The sequence below is a fragment of the Podarcis cretensis genome, assembly GCF_951804945.1.
Source record: "Podarcis cretensis genome assembly, chromosome: 1".
In the NCBI taxonomy this organism is placed as follows: domain Eukaryota; kingdom Metazoa; phylum Chordata; class Lepidosauria; order Squamata; family Lacertidae; genus Podarcis; species Podarcis cretensis.
In genome coordinates this window covers 84,391,712-84,409,488 of record NC_137170.1, presented here as the reverse complement: position 1 = coordinate 84,409,488, position 17,777 = coordinate 84,391,712, and the positions used below count along the sequence as shown (strand labels likewise).

At 45.2% G+C, this 17,777-nt stretch overlaps 1 protein-coding gene across 10 annotated transcripts in view; it reads left to right on the top strand.

Annotated features, from left to right (window-relative positions):
• Positions 1 to 17,777, top strand: part of CTNND1 (catenin delta 1) — a 58,264-nt gene that overhangs the window by 12,883 nt on the left and 27,604 nt on the right. For 6 of the 10 annotated variants that reach the window (XM_079953552.1, XM_079953548.1, XM_079953553.1 and 3 more), the window contains exons 2-3: positions 14,618 to 14,731; positions 17,186 to 17,496. The exons of 3 other annotated variants lie outside the window; for them this stretch is intronic. In XM_079953552.1, the coding sequence (XP_079809678.1) occupies positions 17,302 to 17,496 (195 nt within the window). In that variant the 5' untranslated portion in view covers positions 14,618 to 14,731; positions 17,186 to 17,301. The remainder of the gene's footprint in view (positions 1 to 14,617; positions 14,732 to 17,185; positions 17,497 to 17,777) is intronic. One more of the 10 variants, XM_079953551.1, reaches the window with a different exon arrangement.

The window sequence follows — 17,777 nt, the reverse complement described above, 5'->3', positions numbered from 1 at the left end:
GGGTGGGTGGGGGTTGGTGTGGGGAAGGAGGAGGGAGCCAGGAAGGGTTGTTTTTCCTCTTACATGATAAGGAGCACTGCTGGGTAAAGTGGGAGCTCTTGCTCCTGATTGGTGGCCAGGCTGCCCTGGAATGCTCTGGCCCGTTTCCCAGAATCCAGTACTCTGTGTTTGTTTGTTTCTGAGCCTGAGGTCTGGTGCTACTGTGACAGGAAATGGGGAAGCTGGAGGGGAGGTGGTGGTTGGGGGGGGGCGCGTAGAGAAGGGAGATGTCTGTGTATGTGCCTGTGAAATCCCTTTGTCCCCAGAGCTCAGCTGCAAATTCCCACAGAGGGGGAAAAGTGGCCTTTTGTGTTGCGAAAGATTTTTCAACTCCCAACTTGCAAAGCTCCTGTGCTTGGAGGCTGGGAGTGTTGAATTCTTCCTGACTGACTGCCTCATCCATAGATCTGTCCCCTCCCTCTCATGGGGAGGAAAATAGAACTTGTATGAGATGAGATCTCTTGGTTGGTGTGTTTCTTCTGTGGCTGTGTATACGTAAATTAAATTATGGGAGCTCCCAGTGCACGTTGGACACAGCCAGTGTGTACAACGCTTGGTTCTTCTGGTAGATGCATGCATCTGTCACAGATATGTATCCTACCAGTGCTGCTGATAAATACTAGTAATAATCTGATTTAAGGCAGCAGTGAAGCACTCCTAGCCCAGATATATGCAGTCATTCCTGTACCACCTTCAGGTATAGAAATGCCACTCCCCAATCAGCCACAGTTACATTGATGACTAGACTAGTGTGGTGCTTGGTTTAGGTTTTTCAAGTTAACAAGTACCCAAAGGCCCAATGAATAGTTGTACTTGCGCAAGCATCTTCTATAGTTTTAGCAGCTGTGGGGCTGTATACTTTGTGAACCGTAATTAATCCACTGATCCTAGGTGTCTTTGAGGGAGTACATTCCCTCCTCTCCATGATGAACCATAACCCCAAATTTCCAACTTTCCTGATTTTTTTATTTATGCCCTAGCCCCTTTATAATCCAAAATATTGGACAAAAGGTGAGAGCATTATACTGTCCATTCCCTTTGCAAGAAACTTGCCTGGTCCTGCCTTTGAAGTGGTGTTTTGCTAATGAATGATGTCATAGCAGTGACTGACATTTAGGAAAGCAAGGCAGAAAGAAGTCTAGAATGATTCACCCATTATCTGGAGAAGGAACTTCCTGGTTCATTTCTAAGCTCTTTTCATCTTCCTTTGTGGAAAAGTGATTGGCGGACAGAAAATAATTTGGAAATGCAGACTAGTATAACTTTGATAGGTCAGAAATGTGTCTGTACGAAAAGTAGCAGCAAAGACAGGAGCTGATCTTGACCATATTTAATAAACCTAAAATGATTAATGTTGGAAAACATTTTTAAAAAAATATTCTCCAAGTACAGGTAAAGTTTATCATTATTGTACCCGCACTGTGGGGGGTATGGATATGCTGCTAAAAGAATGTGGGTTATACTCACCCTGCAAAGTAGCCCAGAGTTATAGCCATTCTAGGGGGGGAGTGAGCAAGCCTGCAGCGCAGACTCCCAGTGGTCAGTCTTCTGGCATGTTGCCTCTCCTCCCACCCCAAAGGAGATGCAGTGTGTGAGTGTGTGTGTGTGTGTGTGTGTGTGTGTGCGCGCACACACACACACACACACACACACACACAATGAAGTTGTTTGTAGCACTAGTGCAATGAAAGGATGGAGCAGGTGAAGGGAGCCAGGAAAACAACTAAGGGTTTTGTCAGTGAGTAGTCTGGGAACAAAGCCAACCTGCTGAGAAAGAGGCATACACCTGGCATATGAGTTTGGTGCCTAGACCTCCCTGCATAACACTAGAACTTGTGGACATCCGATGAAGCTGAATGTTGGAAGATTCAGGACAGAAACAAAGCAAACACTTCCTCATGCAGCACATGGTTAAATTATGGAACCTGCTCCCACAGGAGGCGGTGGTGGCCATTGGCGTGGATGGCTTTAAAAGAGGATGGATGAGGCAAATCCATTGAGGATAAGACTAGCAGTGACTACCAGCCACAATGGCTATGTTCTGCCCCCATTTTCAGAAGGACTATGCCTTTGAATACCAGTGGCAAGGGATCACAGGTGGCCAGAGTGGTGGTGTGCTCAGGTCCAGCTTGCATGTGGGCATCTGACTGGCCACTGTGAGAACAAGATGCTGGACTAGATGGGCCATAGGGCTGGTCCAGCATGCTCCCATTGTGTGCTTCTGTTCTTATGCTGCTTTGTCACCAGAAATGGGTGGTCTCTGGTGCTAAGTTTGTGTGCACTTTTCCCTTTACCCCCGGGATCAGTCCTTGTGGATCCACCCATACCACTAATGTCCTGACTTCACTAATTAGATGGGCAGGTGTTGCTTGGCTGGCTCCAAAATGTGTGATCTTGGTGGCCTCAAGAGTTATTGTGCTGTCTTAATTGTGACCTGTCTGTAGTCTCCATGCCTCCTCATTGCAGCCTCTTAGCCAGTTATCCTGCTAGCAGCTAGCCCATGACTAGTCATTCCACACTGGTGCATGTTGACAGTGGTCCTCTGTAACTTACCTGTTGAACACAGATGGAATGTGGGTGGTACCGCTATTCTTGGCTATCTGGGACTGTGGATACAAGCTGTTCAGAAATGGGGAGCGGACACCTCACTTTTCCTACATCTTTCTAGTTCATAGATTCATGGCGTTTACCAGTGAGGCAACCCTCAACTAGGGACACACAAAACCCTCCTTTGACTGCCCAGAAGGACAGCTGCCCTGCAGTCAGATTGCTGGCATACCACTGGAACAATCCCTTCCCTCTGTTCTGCTGCCGACTCGGCACCATTTCCTTTCCTGTTGTGTATATGCTCCATACTCCCTCCCCTCCTCCCTCCACCTCAGAACTGCTGCTCCCTTCCTGTCAGATGTGGGGTGTAACCTTGGTCTGAGCAGGCCAGGGCTCATGTTTCTTGGTGTGTGCTTCGCTGTTGCTTCATGGAGCTGGACTCTTCTGCTCCTCCAGCCCATCCCAAAAACTGTGTTGTAGCTGGTTTTGTACATTTTCCCCAAGTTAACTTGAACTTCCAGAAAAGGGAAAGGAGCCAGCTCCTGTTACAGACATGGATCCGCACTGAAACCACAAGGGGGTTGTCGGTTTGAGCCCCACGTTGGGTAAAATATACCTACACTGCAGGGGGTTGGTTGGACTAGATGACTCCTGTGGTCCCAACTCTATGATTCTATAGGTCTTAGAGTTTTGATCTCTCATTTGATCTCTGTTTATGCCCCACACTCAGCTAATCCTAAAGCTAGTCCCCCCCCTTTGTTTAACTGCTGCTTTCCCATGCATAAAATGTATTTATCCTCATTATGGAATTGTGTTTCGAACTGTCCTTGAGGCATGTCGGAGCCTTGAGTAGATGGATTTACTCCCTTCCCTCCCACTTGATCTCATGTCTTCCGCTCATTCTCTTGAGGGGCCTCCAAAGTCAGCCCTTCCTTTCCACACCCTTATCACTGCTTTCCTATCTGCCTCTCCTGGAGCTGCTCAGCTTTCCCCTTATATGGCCAGGTGAGGCAATGGTGAGTATAAGCCTGGGACACTAGAGTCCTGATTAGTTAGGCATGTAATCTACATCCCTGGAGGGGTTGCAGGGGGCGGCTGTGTGTAGGGATAGGGAGCCAGGTGAGTCTCTTGAAGTGAGATCAAATCAACTAGTTAAACCAGTCTTGTGTGTGTGACACATGTTGGGGGTGAAGCTCTGCCTTTCTGCCCTGGGCCAGTTCTAATTGGTGAGGGACGCGCCCTCAGTGCAGCCAGCCCAAGCTTTGTTGCAAAAGTCTAGCTGGCGGACCGGAGGGGGGTGGAAGAAACTCAGGCCGCCTTTGGAAAGGGACTATGCCTGCCTGTAAGGGTGTATGGTGTCCTTTGCATTCTTCATGAACAAGGAACTTGCTTGCTCAGGGAGTGGCAACTGTTCAAAGTCCATGCTGAGTAATGAACAAAGATATTGCATGGGGCTTTTGCTCTACACTTGGCAAAGGCAGATGCCTTTCCAGTAAAAGCAAAACATTCTCGGCGTAGGAGCAGGGAGAGCAAATCCCAGAATGAGAAACAGGTGAACGAAATACAGACCTGGAGCTTTTGCCCTCTGTTTTGAAGTCCTCCAGTTTGCAAAAAAAATGTCAAGGTGGTCACTAAAACCCCAGTCTTGTTAGAGTTTTCCCCTGGCCTCTCTTTTTGAATGCTGTATTACAAGCAAAGTGTGTGAGTGTTTCGCTTCCTTCCTGGCCACTGGACTACTTGCCAAGTGGAACAGATGCTGCTGTTAACTTAAATGCTATCAGGATCCAAAGGTACGCTGCTGTAAAACTCTCACCCACCAAGGAAAAGGTGTCTGGGGCATATAAATTCAAGTGTATGGAAGCTATGCACAACCAGTACCTTTTCCTTCTGCTAATTTAGGGAAGGGGGCATCCTGACCCCTTGACCATTGGGTGTCATTCTCAACCCACACCTGCACAAGTTAGAGTTTACCAAGCTTCCTGATTCCCACCCCACATTGATGTCCATCCTTCTCTCTCTTAAGGGTTGTAACTATGGCTGCTGATGAAATTCGTGGTTAAAAGATTCACCCAGCCCCACCTGTATCCAAGGTATAGGCACATGCCAGCAAGTCCATGGCGTGCCTGCTCCTGATCACGTGCAGAATCTCTGTTGTCCTGCTAGAGCAGTTTTCTAGCCTTGTGACTTTGGATAGAGTCATGTTTCTAACTCTGGCAGAAATGTGAGAGGGGGCTGAGGACGTCCAGCATCTGGCAGCATCTAGTCCTGTGACTGTAATTCATTTTAACCGTTTTAACTTTAGATTGTGGAAACCCCTCCCTGGGACCTGGCGTGGTGGTGGTAGTAGTGATACTAAAAATACTGATAGGCAGAGCTAACGTACTGGCCGACACCTCTGCCCTGTGCCTCTGTGCAGTGACAAGGTGCTGTGAGGTGAAAGGTCATGGATGCATGGAGAATTGACCACATGGGTTAGAGGGAGCTCAGCAGTGCAGGAAGGAGCTAAGATGCTAACTAGAAGTTGACCTTCAAGCTAGGAAAAACTTTAACAAAGAAGTGGGTCTTGAGAAGGGTCCATGTGTCAAAGCAAAGGGGTTCAGTGAATAAAAAGAGGAAGGCTATTGGAAGAGTAAGGGGCATTTGGGACATGTGGGGCAACACATCCAAGTTTGGCAATGACTAAGGTGGCTAGGGTTCATACTTCCCATTTTCAGGTGTACGCCTTTTTTAAAAGTAAAAGCATAAAGAAGTCATATGAAGAACATGATTGAAAGTGGAGAAAGAAGAAAAATGGAGGTGTGTTTTTCAACAATGCTTACCAGGAAAGAGTTTGTTTAGTCTTCTTGCAACTTCTTCCCTCTTCCACTTGTGTGTGTGTGTTGCTATGTTGCAGGGGAAACACTGTAGTTCAATAGCTGAGCACATTCCTTACATGCAGAAGTTCCAGGTCCAGTTGTTGGCATCTCCAGATAGAGTTGAGCAAAGCCCCTTCCTGAAACCCTGGCCTGGAGAGCTTGGTTCCAGTCAATGTAAGCCAGTAGCTTTCAAGATGATGTTGAACACCTCGTTCCCATCAGCCCCAGGCAGCATGGCCAAGATCAGGGATGATGGAAGTTGTAGTCCCAACAACATCCAGAGGGCCATAGGTTCCTCACCACTGATGGAGACAATACTGAGCTAGATTGACCAATGACTTGACTTGATTTAAAACCACTTCCTGTGTTCTGTCTTGTGTGCACAAGAACTTGGGAGGAAAGTCGCGAAGTGCTACTGAATGATGTGCTTCCTGAATGTGTCCATTTATGCATGATCAGAGTGTGGTTTTGGATTCCTACCCATAACTGGTGATGGTGAGCTGCTAGCCATACTTCTATCCCCCTTTTTAATTCAGGATCTTTTGGGATCTCTTCCTGACTTCATTCTCTTTCCTCACAATTTATTTTCAATGGTGGCTTCAGAAATGGTTACCGTATTTTTCGCTCTATAAGACCCACCAGACCACAAGACGCACCTAGTTTTTGGAGGAGGAAAACAAGAAAAAAATATATTCTGAATCTCATAAGCCAGAACAACAAAAGGGATTGCTGCGCAGTGAAAGCAGCAATCCCTCTTGCTGTTCTGGCTTCTGGGATAGCTGCACAGCCTGCATTAGCTCCATAAGACGCGCACACATTTCCCCTTACTTTTTAGGAGGGAAAAAGTGAGTCTTATAGAGCAAAAAATACGGTATTTTGAAAAATCTTCTACTTGGGGAATTACTAGAAAGTAAAGCTTCTTCACTTTGTTGCCGGGGTTCAGCAAACTCTTCCTGTTAGTTTCTGTCTTTGGAACTGGGGAGACATTGAGAGTTGCACTGGTTGAGGATAATGGAAGTTGTATTCCAAAAACATGGAATGCCCCAGGTTGGCAAAGGTTGATGTAGAGAGCTGTTAGCCCACAAAAGCTGAATATTGCAAAATAGAGTTACTTAATGCCTGTAAAACAGTTATTTAATGCCCGTATATGGGGGGTGATCTGCAGTTGTTTTGAAGACAGGGGACTCCTGTTGTCTTGGACGAGTGTCATGTTTTAAGTACAGTATCAAGTTATAGGAGGGGCTGGAGAAGGTGTGCAGGGATTGCTGACAATTGTCAAACACTTCACCATCTGGGAAGATTATTTTATTACAATTTTGGATTGCTCTCTTGAAGCAATTCATATTCCCCCATTCTCTCTGTATCTTTCTATATGTGATGGGGTTGTGTGTGTGTGTGTGTATAACATAACAGATAAAACAACTGCATATAAACACAGTTTAAACAACAACAATTATAATTATAATTATAAAAACAGTTTAAAACTGCTGCATACAGCAAAACAATTCCAATCCAGGACAGATACTAACTGGGATAAAGACTTTGGTATGCTTGTTGAAAGATAATAATCTGAGGAATGTGTTCTGAAGTAGAAGGCTGCAAGAAATTCTATATTTTAGCAACCTTTTAGCAGTTGAAAGCAGAACCAGCTTATCTTATATATATGCATCTGGCTTAATTATTTTGTGCCAGTGCTGTTTCTTTTGGATACAAACATTTTGGGACCAAATTGTGGTGCCTCTTTAAATGTCTGTTGCATGTGCTAACCTCCCACTGCTTCCTTTCTTTTCCCTCCTCCAGTTAAGATACATCCTTTCATTAAGAGGGCAGTGTTAGGCCTAAGTTTTTGAAATGATTAGGGTTACGCCTTTGGAGCTTTATTTAAGCTGAATCTATGGCCATCCAGATGTTGTGCCTGCATCAGCCCTGGCCAGTAGTCAGGGATGATGAGAGTTATCCTGCTTGGATAAATAGGCCTGGAATGGCAAATATAATTAGGGACGTAGGAAGCTGTTTTGTACTGAGTCAGGCCAATAGTTCATCTAGCTCAGTATTGTCAACACTGGCTGGCAGCAACTGCCTGGGATTTCAGGCAGGGATCTCTGCCTGCCCTAACTTGAACCTGCGACCTTCTGCAAGTAAAGCAGATGCTCTACCACTGAGCTATGGCTCTGTCTCAGCTGACTTGCAGCGGCAACATTTATATGCTGCCCATGCGGCTGGGTTGCACCAGCCACTCTGGGCGGCTTCCAACAAATTATAAAGCCACAGTAAAATAATCAAACATTAAACACTTTCCTATCCACGGCTACCTTCAGATGTCTTCTAAAAGTCATCTGACGGGAGGGTGTTCCACTGGTTGGGTGCAACTGAGAAGGCCCTCAGAGCTGGAGCTCAGTGTTCACGCTGAATGATTGGGGTGGAGACACCTCCCTAAGGCCTTGCATACCTGAAGTAGTAAGAAAATGCTGGTTGATAGTTTGCTTTCTGGGTTGTGAGGCACTTGGGAACTCTACTACTGTGTGTTCATAGCTGTATCAGCATCCATGAGTGTTAGGTAAAAGGTAAAGGACCCCTGGACGGTTAAGTCCAGTCAAAGGTGACTATGGGGTGTGGTGCTCATCTCACTTTTGGGCCAAGGGAGCCGGTGTTTGTCCACAGACAACTTTCCAGGTCATGTGGCCAGCATGACTAAACCGCTTCTGGGGCAACAGAACCCCGTGACGGATGTCAGAGCACATGGAAATGCCGTTTACCTTCCCACTGCCTGTTTATCTACTTGCAATGACGTGCTTTCAGATTGCTAGGTTTTGTATGCCTTTTAGGTGGTGGTAGGGAACTGTCTCCCTTTCTAATGGGTTCTAGGCCAAGTAACTGCCTTGCATGCTGTGTTAGTTATCCCAATTACACAGCACACTGGAGCACAAAATACCTGTTCAGGTAAGTGCGCTTAACCTGGCCACTTTTTAAGCTGGCAGTTTCAGCAGTGAAAAGGCAACCATAGGTGCAATGATTTTCTTCGAGTCCCAATCTAGATTGGAGTATGTTCTGGATCAAGCCTTCCTCCTGCTGCTCCCCCCCCCCAATAAAAATAAAAATAAAAATAAAACTGACCATACTTAAGTGCATTTGTTTTAAAGAGGTGGCTTGATGTATATTCTGGCACTTGGGCAATAGATTTGGAAAGTGGAGGGAAGGACGTAGGGAAAACATAAACCTGCCTTTTGATAGTGTGCCTTTACTACTTTTAGGGGACAGGGAGCATGTATCAAGTTGCTCTTCCTGTGTTGTTGTTTATATGTGGGTGGTTTGAAAAGTACTTGCATGGGGGCAACTCCTCTGGAACTGGCTCATCTCCCAAGGCAAGTTTCTTCTCCAAGGTAGCTGCAGTCCTTACATGGATTTAGGAACTGCAACAACTAGCTTTTCCAGTTCTCCCACAAGCAGGTAGGATGCCAAAAGAGCTCCTAGAGCACCTATTAGGAATGGTGAGTTAATGAGTTGTTCTAAATCGTCACAAAATATCTAATATCGGTTGTGCTTCTTGTTGTGCCAGATAGCCACAGTTAAGCTCTAGAAATCAGATCAGGGCTTCTTGAGCAGCAGTTTACATTTATTTACATGAGGCCCAAAATAAGAGAGTGAACTAGCCCAGGAAATGTCTAGAGCCGATCCCATTTGGGAAGGATGTAGTTGGAAGGCTTCTGAGTTTGCTCAGATTTCATCTTGGCTTGCATGCATTTTGTTCATTAGCCTGTGTGGAGGAAGTGAGGGCGGTATCTTGTGCCTCCTTGCAAATGGAGCCCACAGAAATGTTTAACTTTGGGCATTGGCCTCTGCAGGATGCGTGAGTTCACAGAAATCCTACCTGTGTACACATGCCGTATGTGTGTTGCTAGGGCTCATAGCAGGGCGGGGGGGGGGGGAGTGCATTTATGGGTAGGAGAGGCAGCAATAAGTATTCATGTTTGCATTTGCCTTTAATGCAATGTCTGCAGCTCTTCATAGTTTCCAACTACAACTTGAACTGTATTTAGAGATCTAGAAAGTAAGTAGTCCAGCTTGGGGATTGCATGGCTTTTAACTCTTGAAGGTACTAGAAACGTCACATGATCCTCTGGTGTTGTGGGATCAGACTTATGAATATGCTAGCATGAATGCACTTTGCTGAATTCAGAACATGGCCTTGAGTTGTTGCGTATGAAAGCATCAAAGCAAAAAGGCAAATCCAGAAGTATATATACCAGGCTTCCAGCCCTTGGGGCTTTGGTGAACCAAACCCTGAGAACTTGCAGTTTCTCTTATGTATGGAGCATCTGATCAGAAGTCCATTTGTTACAGTGAACACTTGCCCTTTCAAGCAGCATTATACAAGTTCCAGTCAGCTGAATATCTGGCAGAGCATTATGTGAGGAGAGCGTGTCTGTTGGTGGAAACACTTGTTTTGTCATTTTAAACTGCAATGTCTGCTTCATTTATTGTCTCTCTGACCAGTCCCATCTCTGATAATTTCAAGATCTCTAAATGGTACCTTGCCTTTCAGGCTGCTTTTGGTCCCAGAAGTACAGTGTAGCATCTAAGTGCGAGTTAGAATGTGAGTTGTCCAGGTGTGTTTGTACTGGGCCATGACAGCCTTGCAAACAACTTTTGCAATTCTTCTGGGTGGGAGAGATAGGGTGTGGGTGTGTGTATGAGAGAGAGAGAGAGAGAGAGAGAGAGAGAGAGAGAGATATTCAGGGAAGTTTGTGGAGGAGTTCTGTGTCTGTGCAGTAATGGTTGTAATTACAATTACAGTGGTGCCTCACAAGACGAAAAGAATCCGTTCCGCGAGTCTCTTCGTCTAGCGGTTTTTTCGTCTTGCGAAGCAAGCCCATTGACGGCTTAGCGGATTAGCGCTATTAGCGGCTTTTAGCGGCTGAGCTGATAAGCGGCTTAGCGGCTTAGAAAAAGGGGGGGAAAGGGAAAAAAAACCGCAGGAACTCGCAAGACATTTTCGTCTTGCGAAGCAAGCCCATAGGAAATTTGTTTTGCGAAGCGCCTCCAAAACGGAAAACTCTTTCGTCTAGCGAGTTTTCCGTCTTGCAAGGCATTTGTCTTGCGGGGCACCACTGTACATGTGATGGTTGCAAACACTGTATTCCATGTATTAGTGGCAACTTGTTCTGTGGCTAATAGTTTGTGTATTAGTGGCTACAGATGCTCTGTTGAACAAAAAGGCCATCTCTTTCAGATCCTACTTATGGGCATGTCCGTCTGCCTGGGGTAATAAATGGACCTCTGGAATAGATGGATCTTTGAGCCAGCTGGTCAGTTCTGACATAAATTTCATGTTGACCTTTTGCAGTGCAAGATGAATTTGATGCTTTTCTATCAGTTGAGTGGAAACACAGCAGCAAGCAAGGAGGAATATCTTCTTCCTCACTGTGTTCAAAAGTCTTTGTTACATAGAAAAGCACACACTGGCTAAACAGAATTTTGCTTATTGGTTGCCATAAATTTGATTTTAATTAATTTTTATAATGAAATGTTTTTAGAATCGTTGGATTATTTTGATTGTTGTTAGCCGCCCTGAGCCCAGCTTCGGCTGGGGAGGGCGGGATATAAATATAATAATAATAATAATAATAATAATAATAATTATTATTATTATTATTATTATTATTATTATTATTATTATTATGGCACATGGGTGTGGTCCTGGAGAATGACACCACACTGCTCTTTCCAAGGCATAGGAATCAGCAGCATGAACTCTGAGTTGGCAAGCATTTTGGCGACTGAAATCTTGGTTTAAGGAGCCATTTGGCACCTAGCTTATATATCCCATTTTCTAATACTGCCCTGAACACTTGATAATGCTGTATAAATATATTTTGCATTAAACAGGCAGGGGAAACATCATGTATGATTTGTCAAGAGCGAGATAAAAAGGGGGAAGGAGCTGAGGTTCCCTTTCTTAAAGGAATCCTGAGTTTCCAACCTTTTATCAGAGTGTTTGTCAGGTTCTGTAAGCTACATTTATTTGAGTACTAAGGAGAGAACCATGGCCCACATCTGGCTGGTGGAGCAGTGCTCTCCACTCACCAACCCAGATCGCAAAACAAGCAAAATATGCTAGCAGACTTCTTTCTTCCTAGTGCAGAGTATGCCAGACCCTAGGCAGAATGTGTTTGCTTGTTGAATTCACACAGGGAAAGTAGGTGTTATTACTTAACTTAACACAGTGCTCACTGCACTTCCATGGGCCAAATCCCTAGCATCAATATTGGGTAATGCAGTTTGGCTTATAAAATGGAGCATGGAGAGCCTGATGGAGAGCATGGAGAGCTGCAGACCAAACCATCTGAAGTGCACCAGGTTGTGAAAGGCTGTCAATAAGACATGGTTTCCCTTTTCCTTTTTTCCCTTCCTCCCTTTATTTAAGAGGCAGCAGTACTTGCTTGGTATACTAAATTTATCTCTCTCGTAGATAATAGCCTAGCTCTCAGAAGAGGTTTCTGCTCAGTGGCTCAGTTCACATGGAACACTAAACCATAACCAGACTCATTTGTCTGGAGTGAGACAAACCACAAGCCTGGGTTCAGATGTGATGCAATAGCAAGCCATAGCTTGGCTCTGGGTAGCATGTCAGTTGGAGGACAGGGGAAGGAGTGCAGCAGCTATGGTCTCTCCAGGACCTCTCTTGGCTCACATATTCATACTAAGGCATGAACTGGTGAACCAGGTCTGTATGTTTCAGGCTTGAGGTGTTTCTATTTTAAAGTACATTGAGGAGACCCTGGGAATGTCTAGGCATCTCGCTCTTGTGATGAAATAGTGTACAGTGGTACCTCGGGTTACATACGCTTCAGGTTACAGACTCCGCTAACCCAGAAATAGTACCTCGGGTTAAGAACTTTGCTTCAGGGTGAGAACAGAAATCGCGCGGCAGCAGTGGGAGGCCCCATTAGCTAAAGTGGTGCTTCAGGTTAAGAACAGTTTCAGGTTAAGAACGGACCTCCGGAACGAATTAAGTATGTAACCAGAGGTACCACTGTATAGTACAATGGTACCTTGGTTCCCGAAAGGCTTAGTTGTCAAACAAATTGGCTCCCGAATGCCACAAACTCGGAAGTAAGTGTTCCAGTTTGTGAATGTTTTTCAGAAGCCGCACGTCCGACGCCACTTCTGCTTGAGTGCAGGAAGCTCCTGCAGCCAATCAGAAGCCGTACCTTGGTTTTCGAATGGTTTCGGGAGTCAAACGGACTCCTGGAACAGATTAAGTTCAAGAACCTTGGTACCACTGTAGAGGATAGATTTGAATCCAAGCAACCTTTGTGGGGAAAGGGGTAAGACAGCCTCCTCCATCAGATGGCATCTACTGGTACCTCTGCTTGCTCTACTTGGGGATGTTGGTTATACAGTGGGATGCTGATGATGTACTTGAAGTGGGCTTGGGACTGCCCAGAAGATTTTCTTTTTCTTTTTTTTAATAATATTTGTTATTAAATTTTCAATTTCACTATTTCAAATAAACATTTTACAAACTTCAAAATACCCAGTGACTTCCCTTCTTCTCTTTCCATGGTTCATTTTACATATCATACATCCATGCATATTTTACTATAGCCATTGCCAGAAGATTTTCGACAGCAGCCCTAGAAAGAAAAAAAGGGAGCGTTTCTTGGACTCTTCCAGGCCTTGGGTGCATCCTCGCTGCGGAACTGCAGAGAAAGATTATAGGGTGGAGGCCGTGGGATGGCAAAGCACTAAACTGTTTAAAGCAAACTAACAATCTCCTCTGGGTCAAAGTCCAACTGGTGCCAAGATGTCTGAACCAAAGTGAAAAAAGTTCAGTTGTCAAATAAGCAATTCCTAACATGTGACTAAAAATATGACTCAATGAGAAGTGGTGTGTCCTCTTGTTGTAGTCCAGAGTGTTGTGACACAAGTTCACATCTAAATTTCTTCTGAAAGCATAACATCTGCATATTCAGGAACTGTAGCCATTCAGCACAAAACATTTAAGGCTGAATTAATCTAATGGAGATTACACGAACTTGTTCCTCATGTTCTCGCTAACCACATTTCCGTAACTGATCGTCTTCTAGAAAGGCTACTTTTTCTGGATGCTACCAGTAAATGACTAATGAGGTGCATCTCTTGCCTGCCTGCTTAATTGTAGCATCCAGTTAATGGAGCAACAGTGCTTTTTTGGATTTTAATTTCACATTGGGGCTTGTGCATAGGACTGTTTAGTGGGCAAGAAAGACTTGGGCAAAGATGTGAGAGGAGCTGTTGGATGACTGCAAAATACAGTTTGTGTGTTCCAGATAATGGTCATGGGATTGTGCTGCTTTTCTTTGCACTATTATGAATCTCTCCAAAGAGATCCCCCCTGCCTCAGATTGTCAGTGCCCATGGCCTTGTATGTAAATCATGTCTAGGGCCTGGTGTTGTGTGTCACCAGCACCGTGGGAAAGTGGGTTGAGGCGAGATGTGTCTTGGAGGCCAGACTAGTCCAAGCACGCCGTCCCTACCTTGATTTCCCCACCCCCTGGGATTTTTTCTTTTTTTAAAAAAATATACACAATTCTGACGTGCTTGGGCAAGGCTTTCCTGAGGTGGGATGTTAAGTGCTGGAGGAAGCTGTTTGCTCTGTATCTACCTTCCGTCAGTCATAGAGTACCAAGATCTTAATACTAGTTGGCCCACTGAGTTGGCAACTTGTGTGCAGAATAGTTCTATTTGTGTTTTCCCAATTTCTGTGTGCCTTGTTAGCTGTCTTTTGGAAGGTTACCTTGTGAGCCAGAAATCTCCTTAAAAATCCTAAACCACATTTATTCCCTGTAATCCAGTTGGGCAAACCTGAGCTTTCTTTTCCATTGTAGCAGTGCTATACCAGTTAATGTGACCATTCTATTTTAAGAAGTGCTTTTGTAAACCACTTGTAATTCCACTTTGGGAGAAATGGTGGAATGGTTCATTGTAGTCTTTTCCAACTCCAGCCAGCGAGTTGTGGTCCAAAGTATCTAGAGGGGTGTGGAAGATAGGTACAGTGGTTTTTTTTAAAAAAAAATATATGAATAAATACTGGTTTGATTATAGATCCTTCTTTACATGCCTCTTGTGCTTTGTTCCTTTTTTATTTTTTAAAATCACACATATATTGAATCCCCTTTCTGCTGTCTCTGCAGCCTTTTCCCTCCTGCTTCCTTGCTGTTGGTGGCTGGGCTGCTTCTTCCATGATTTTCTGCACTTAGACCAAGCTGTGCCTTAGCCAATCAGTTCAGACCGGCCTTCCTTCACAGGTGTGTATGGTGTGAAAAATCAATCTTAAATGTAATTTTGTTCTCTTCCATTATGGGTGGCGGGCTCTATTTTTCTCTTGAACTGACCATTTAAAATTTTTTGAATTTCCTCCCATGGTAAGGAGATCAAAAGTCCCCAGGTAGAGTACAAATGTGGGCATTAACTCCCTCCTGCCTCCCCAATTCCAACCACACTTTTGTGCACGGGTTGCTTTAAAAGTCAAACACAGCTTTATGGATTTATTAAGTAGATTCTGTCTCAAGACATTCCTGTTGGGCCTATGCCAGTGCCCTGTTCTCTAGCACAGTAGCATATGATTTGCAGAACACCTTGCTCCCCTTTCCCATCTTGTTAGCCATGAAACGATTGCTGACAACCACATTAAAGCCTGTAGCTCCACACCTGCGGTTTTCAGCTGATAAAAGGTGGTAAAGGAAACAGCTCTTGGAGGGAAATGGCTTGAAGGAATATCTTGCACTTTGGAGATAGATTTCGCTGTAAAATAAGTTTGAGGGTTTTAAGAAGCTGTACTGCTTCCCAACCCTTTACTGCTTAAATGCCATTCACATATGAATGCTGCAGCCAAGGAAATGCACGCTGTGTCCTCAAAATACCTTGGGCAGATTTAACCAGATAAGACAGAGCTCTGCTGTCTCCATGGTGGTAGCAACGTTCTAGATGTGTATTGTTGATGAGCATTTGACAACCGCATATGGCCAGACATATTATATGTACACATAGATGTATTATATGTAATGTTGCTGTTTCCCATCATGTGTTTGAAAAAGCCATTAACACTGGAGCTTTGGAAAAATGAGAGTGAGTTTCATCCTTTTCTGCCCACCTTTCTGGCGCTGGCTCTTGGTATCTTTCTGCCCAATATATAATCACTGTGTTGGTAGGTCACAAAGCAACCGAACTTGGCCTCCCCCAGCTTGGTGCCTTCCAGATGTTTTGGACTACAACTGCCATTAGCCCCAACTAGCATGGCCAACAATTGGGGTTGATGGGAACTGTAGTCCAAAAACATCTGGAGGGCACCTGGTTGGGGAAGATGGAACTTAACTTCTTGTTCCCAGCTGTGACATGACATTGAGGAATTAAAGGCTATTGCACCCTGACAGGAATGCACAAGAACATAACTGACAGGCAGTTTCCTGTTTAGGAGACAAGGACCTGGGCTCTAGACAGGCCAGTCAGATCTGTAAGTGCTGATGCAGTGGAATTTGGAAATTGTAGCCATATCAAAAGGCCACATGTTAAATATGAGGCGGCTCTTGCGACAACCTCTTCAGGATTAATAGGGCAGTATTGAGGGATCGCTAAGATTTATTTGCAAAAAAATCTATTCTGCCAACATTAAGGAAAAAAGCCATGGCAGTGGGCAGCATAAGATGAGCAGCAAAACTATATTCAAAAAACCAATACAAAATGCATCACAAACCAGAAGATCAGCTTAATACCTCAAATACATAATTGGATCATTTCCCAGGGGAAAGCCTGGATGAGCAGATGAGCTTTTAAGCAGGCTCCTAAATGCCAATACCGTAGGTGCCTGACTGATGTTCATTGGGGGTGCATTCCAAGAGGTTTGTGCCGCCACACTGAACAAGTCCTGGTCTTAGTAGATATGAGACAAATCTTGGGAGCGTGTGGCGCTACTGAGAGTGTCACTCCTGAGGATTAACAAATGGTTGCTCTGTGTTTAAAAGCCAGGGCTATTTGGACCAGTCTTGCATTACAGGAAAAATGATAGTGCTGGAGACATAGACCAAACTCCTGTTCCCTGGCCAGGGTTCCCTCGCCTATGCATTAAAAGGCACACAGAGCTAAGCTTGCAAAGGCAACATATACCAGGTAGCTTCTAAATAACCCACAAACTAATCTCCTTTCTCCTGCTTGTTGTTTCCTGCTCAGAGTGGGATTCAACCAAGTGCTTCATGTTAGAAGGGTACACGGTCCACATAACGTGAGGGATTTGTTGGGAGCAAGTGAGCTAAATTGCAGGGGAAGTATAGAAAAGACCATAGTCAGCCTAGAGGGAAATCATAGCCACCCCCAGTAGGACCACTGGTTAAAATCCTGAGTATTACCATTAAAACTGTCCCTCAAACTTCTGTGGGTGCCAGAAACCTGGGCCTATCCTTCCCTGCACTTTTGACAAGAGCCTGCAGAAAAGAAGCCATGAAACATAATTTGCCATGGCCACTTCTCTCCTGAAGGAGCACCTTTGTGAATCGAATTTCCTTTTGCACTTGTTTGCCTTGGGGAGGCTAGGAGGGAGAAAATTTGTCGTCTCCTTCTTCTGCTCTGTTGATTTGTGGGAGGGGAAAATGAAGCAAAACTCTGGTCTTTCCCCAAGTTTAATTTTTTTTTAATCAACGCAACAAATTCTCTCTTCTGTGACCTAAATCTTTCTCTTCTTACTTTCTCCCCAACTCTTGTGTGTGAAGTGAGGGGCTCCCTTCTCCCCTCCAGCCCCCTTTTCTGTGTGACGTTCGTTCCCTCCAACCCCGTGGCATCTCCCTGCCTTGCACCCGCCCTCCCCCCGTGCGGGGCCTTCACAACAATGGATGACTCGGAAGTGGAGTCGACTGCCAGTATACTTGCCTCCGTCAAAGAGCAGGAGGCGCAGTTTGAGAAGCTGACGCGGGCACTGGAGGAGGAGCGGCGCCATGTCTCTGCACAGCTGGAGCGCGTCCGCGTCTCCCCGCAGGATGCCAGCCAGACCATGGCCAACGGCACCCTCACCCGCCGGCACCAGGTAAAATCACCTCAGGTGAGGTGGGCAAGCAGGATGCTTGTCGGCTTCTGGACTCAAGTGGTGCCTGCTGGAGTGCCGCCTTGGTAGTGTGGCTTCTGTCGGGGATGGTTTGCGGGGCAACTTGGCCCAAGGGCTATGACATTCTGCACTTTGCATAGCTGGGTCTACAGGCCAGTGCCTGTTCAGCGGCTAACCCTAGACAACAGCTCTGTTTAGGAAGTGGTGTCATGGAGAGGTTGAGCAACCAATGTTGAGTGAGTGGCTAGATTTTGCTTTCACAG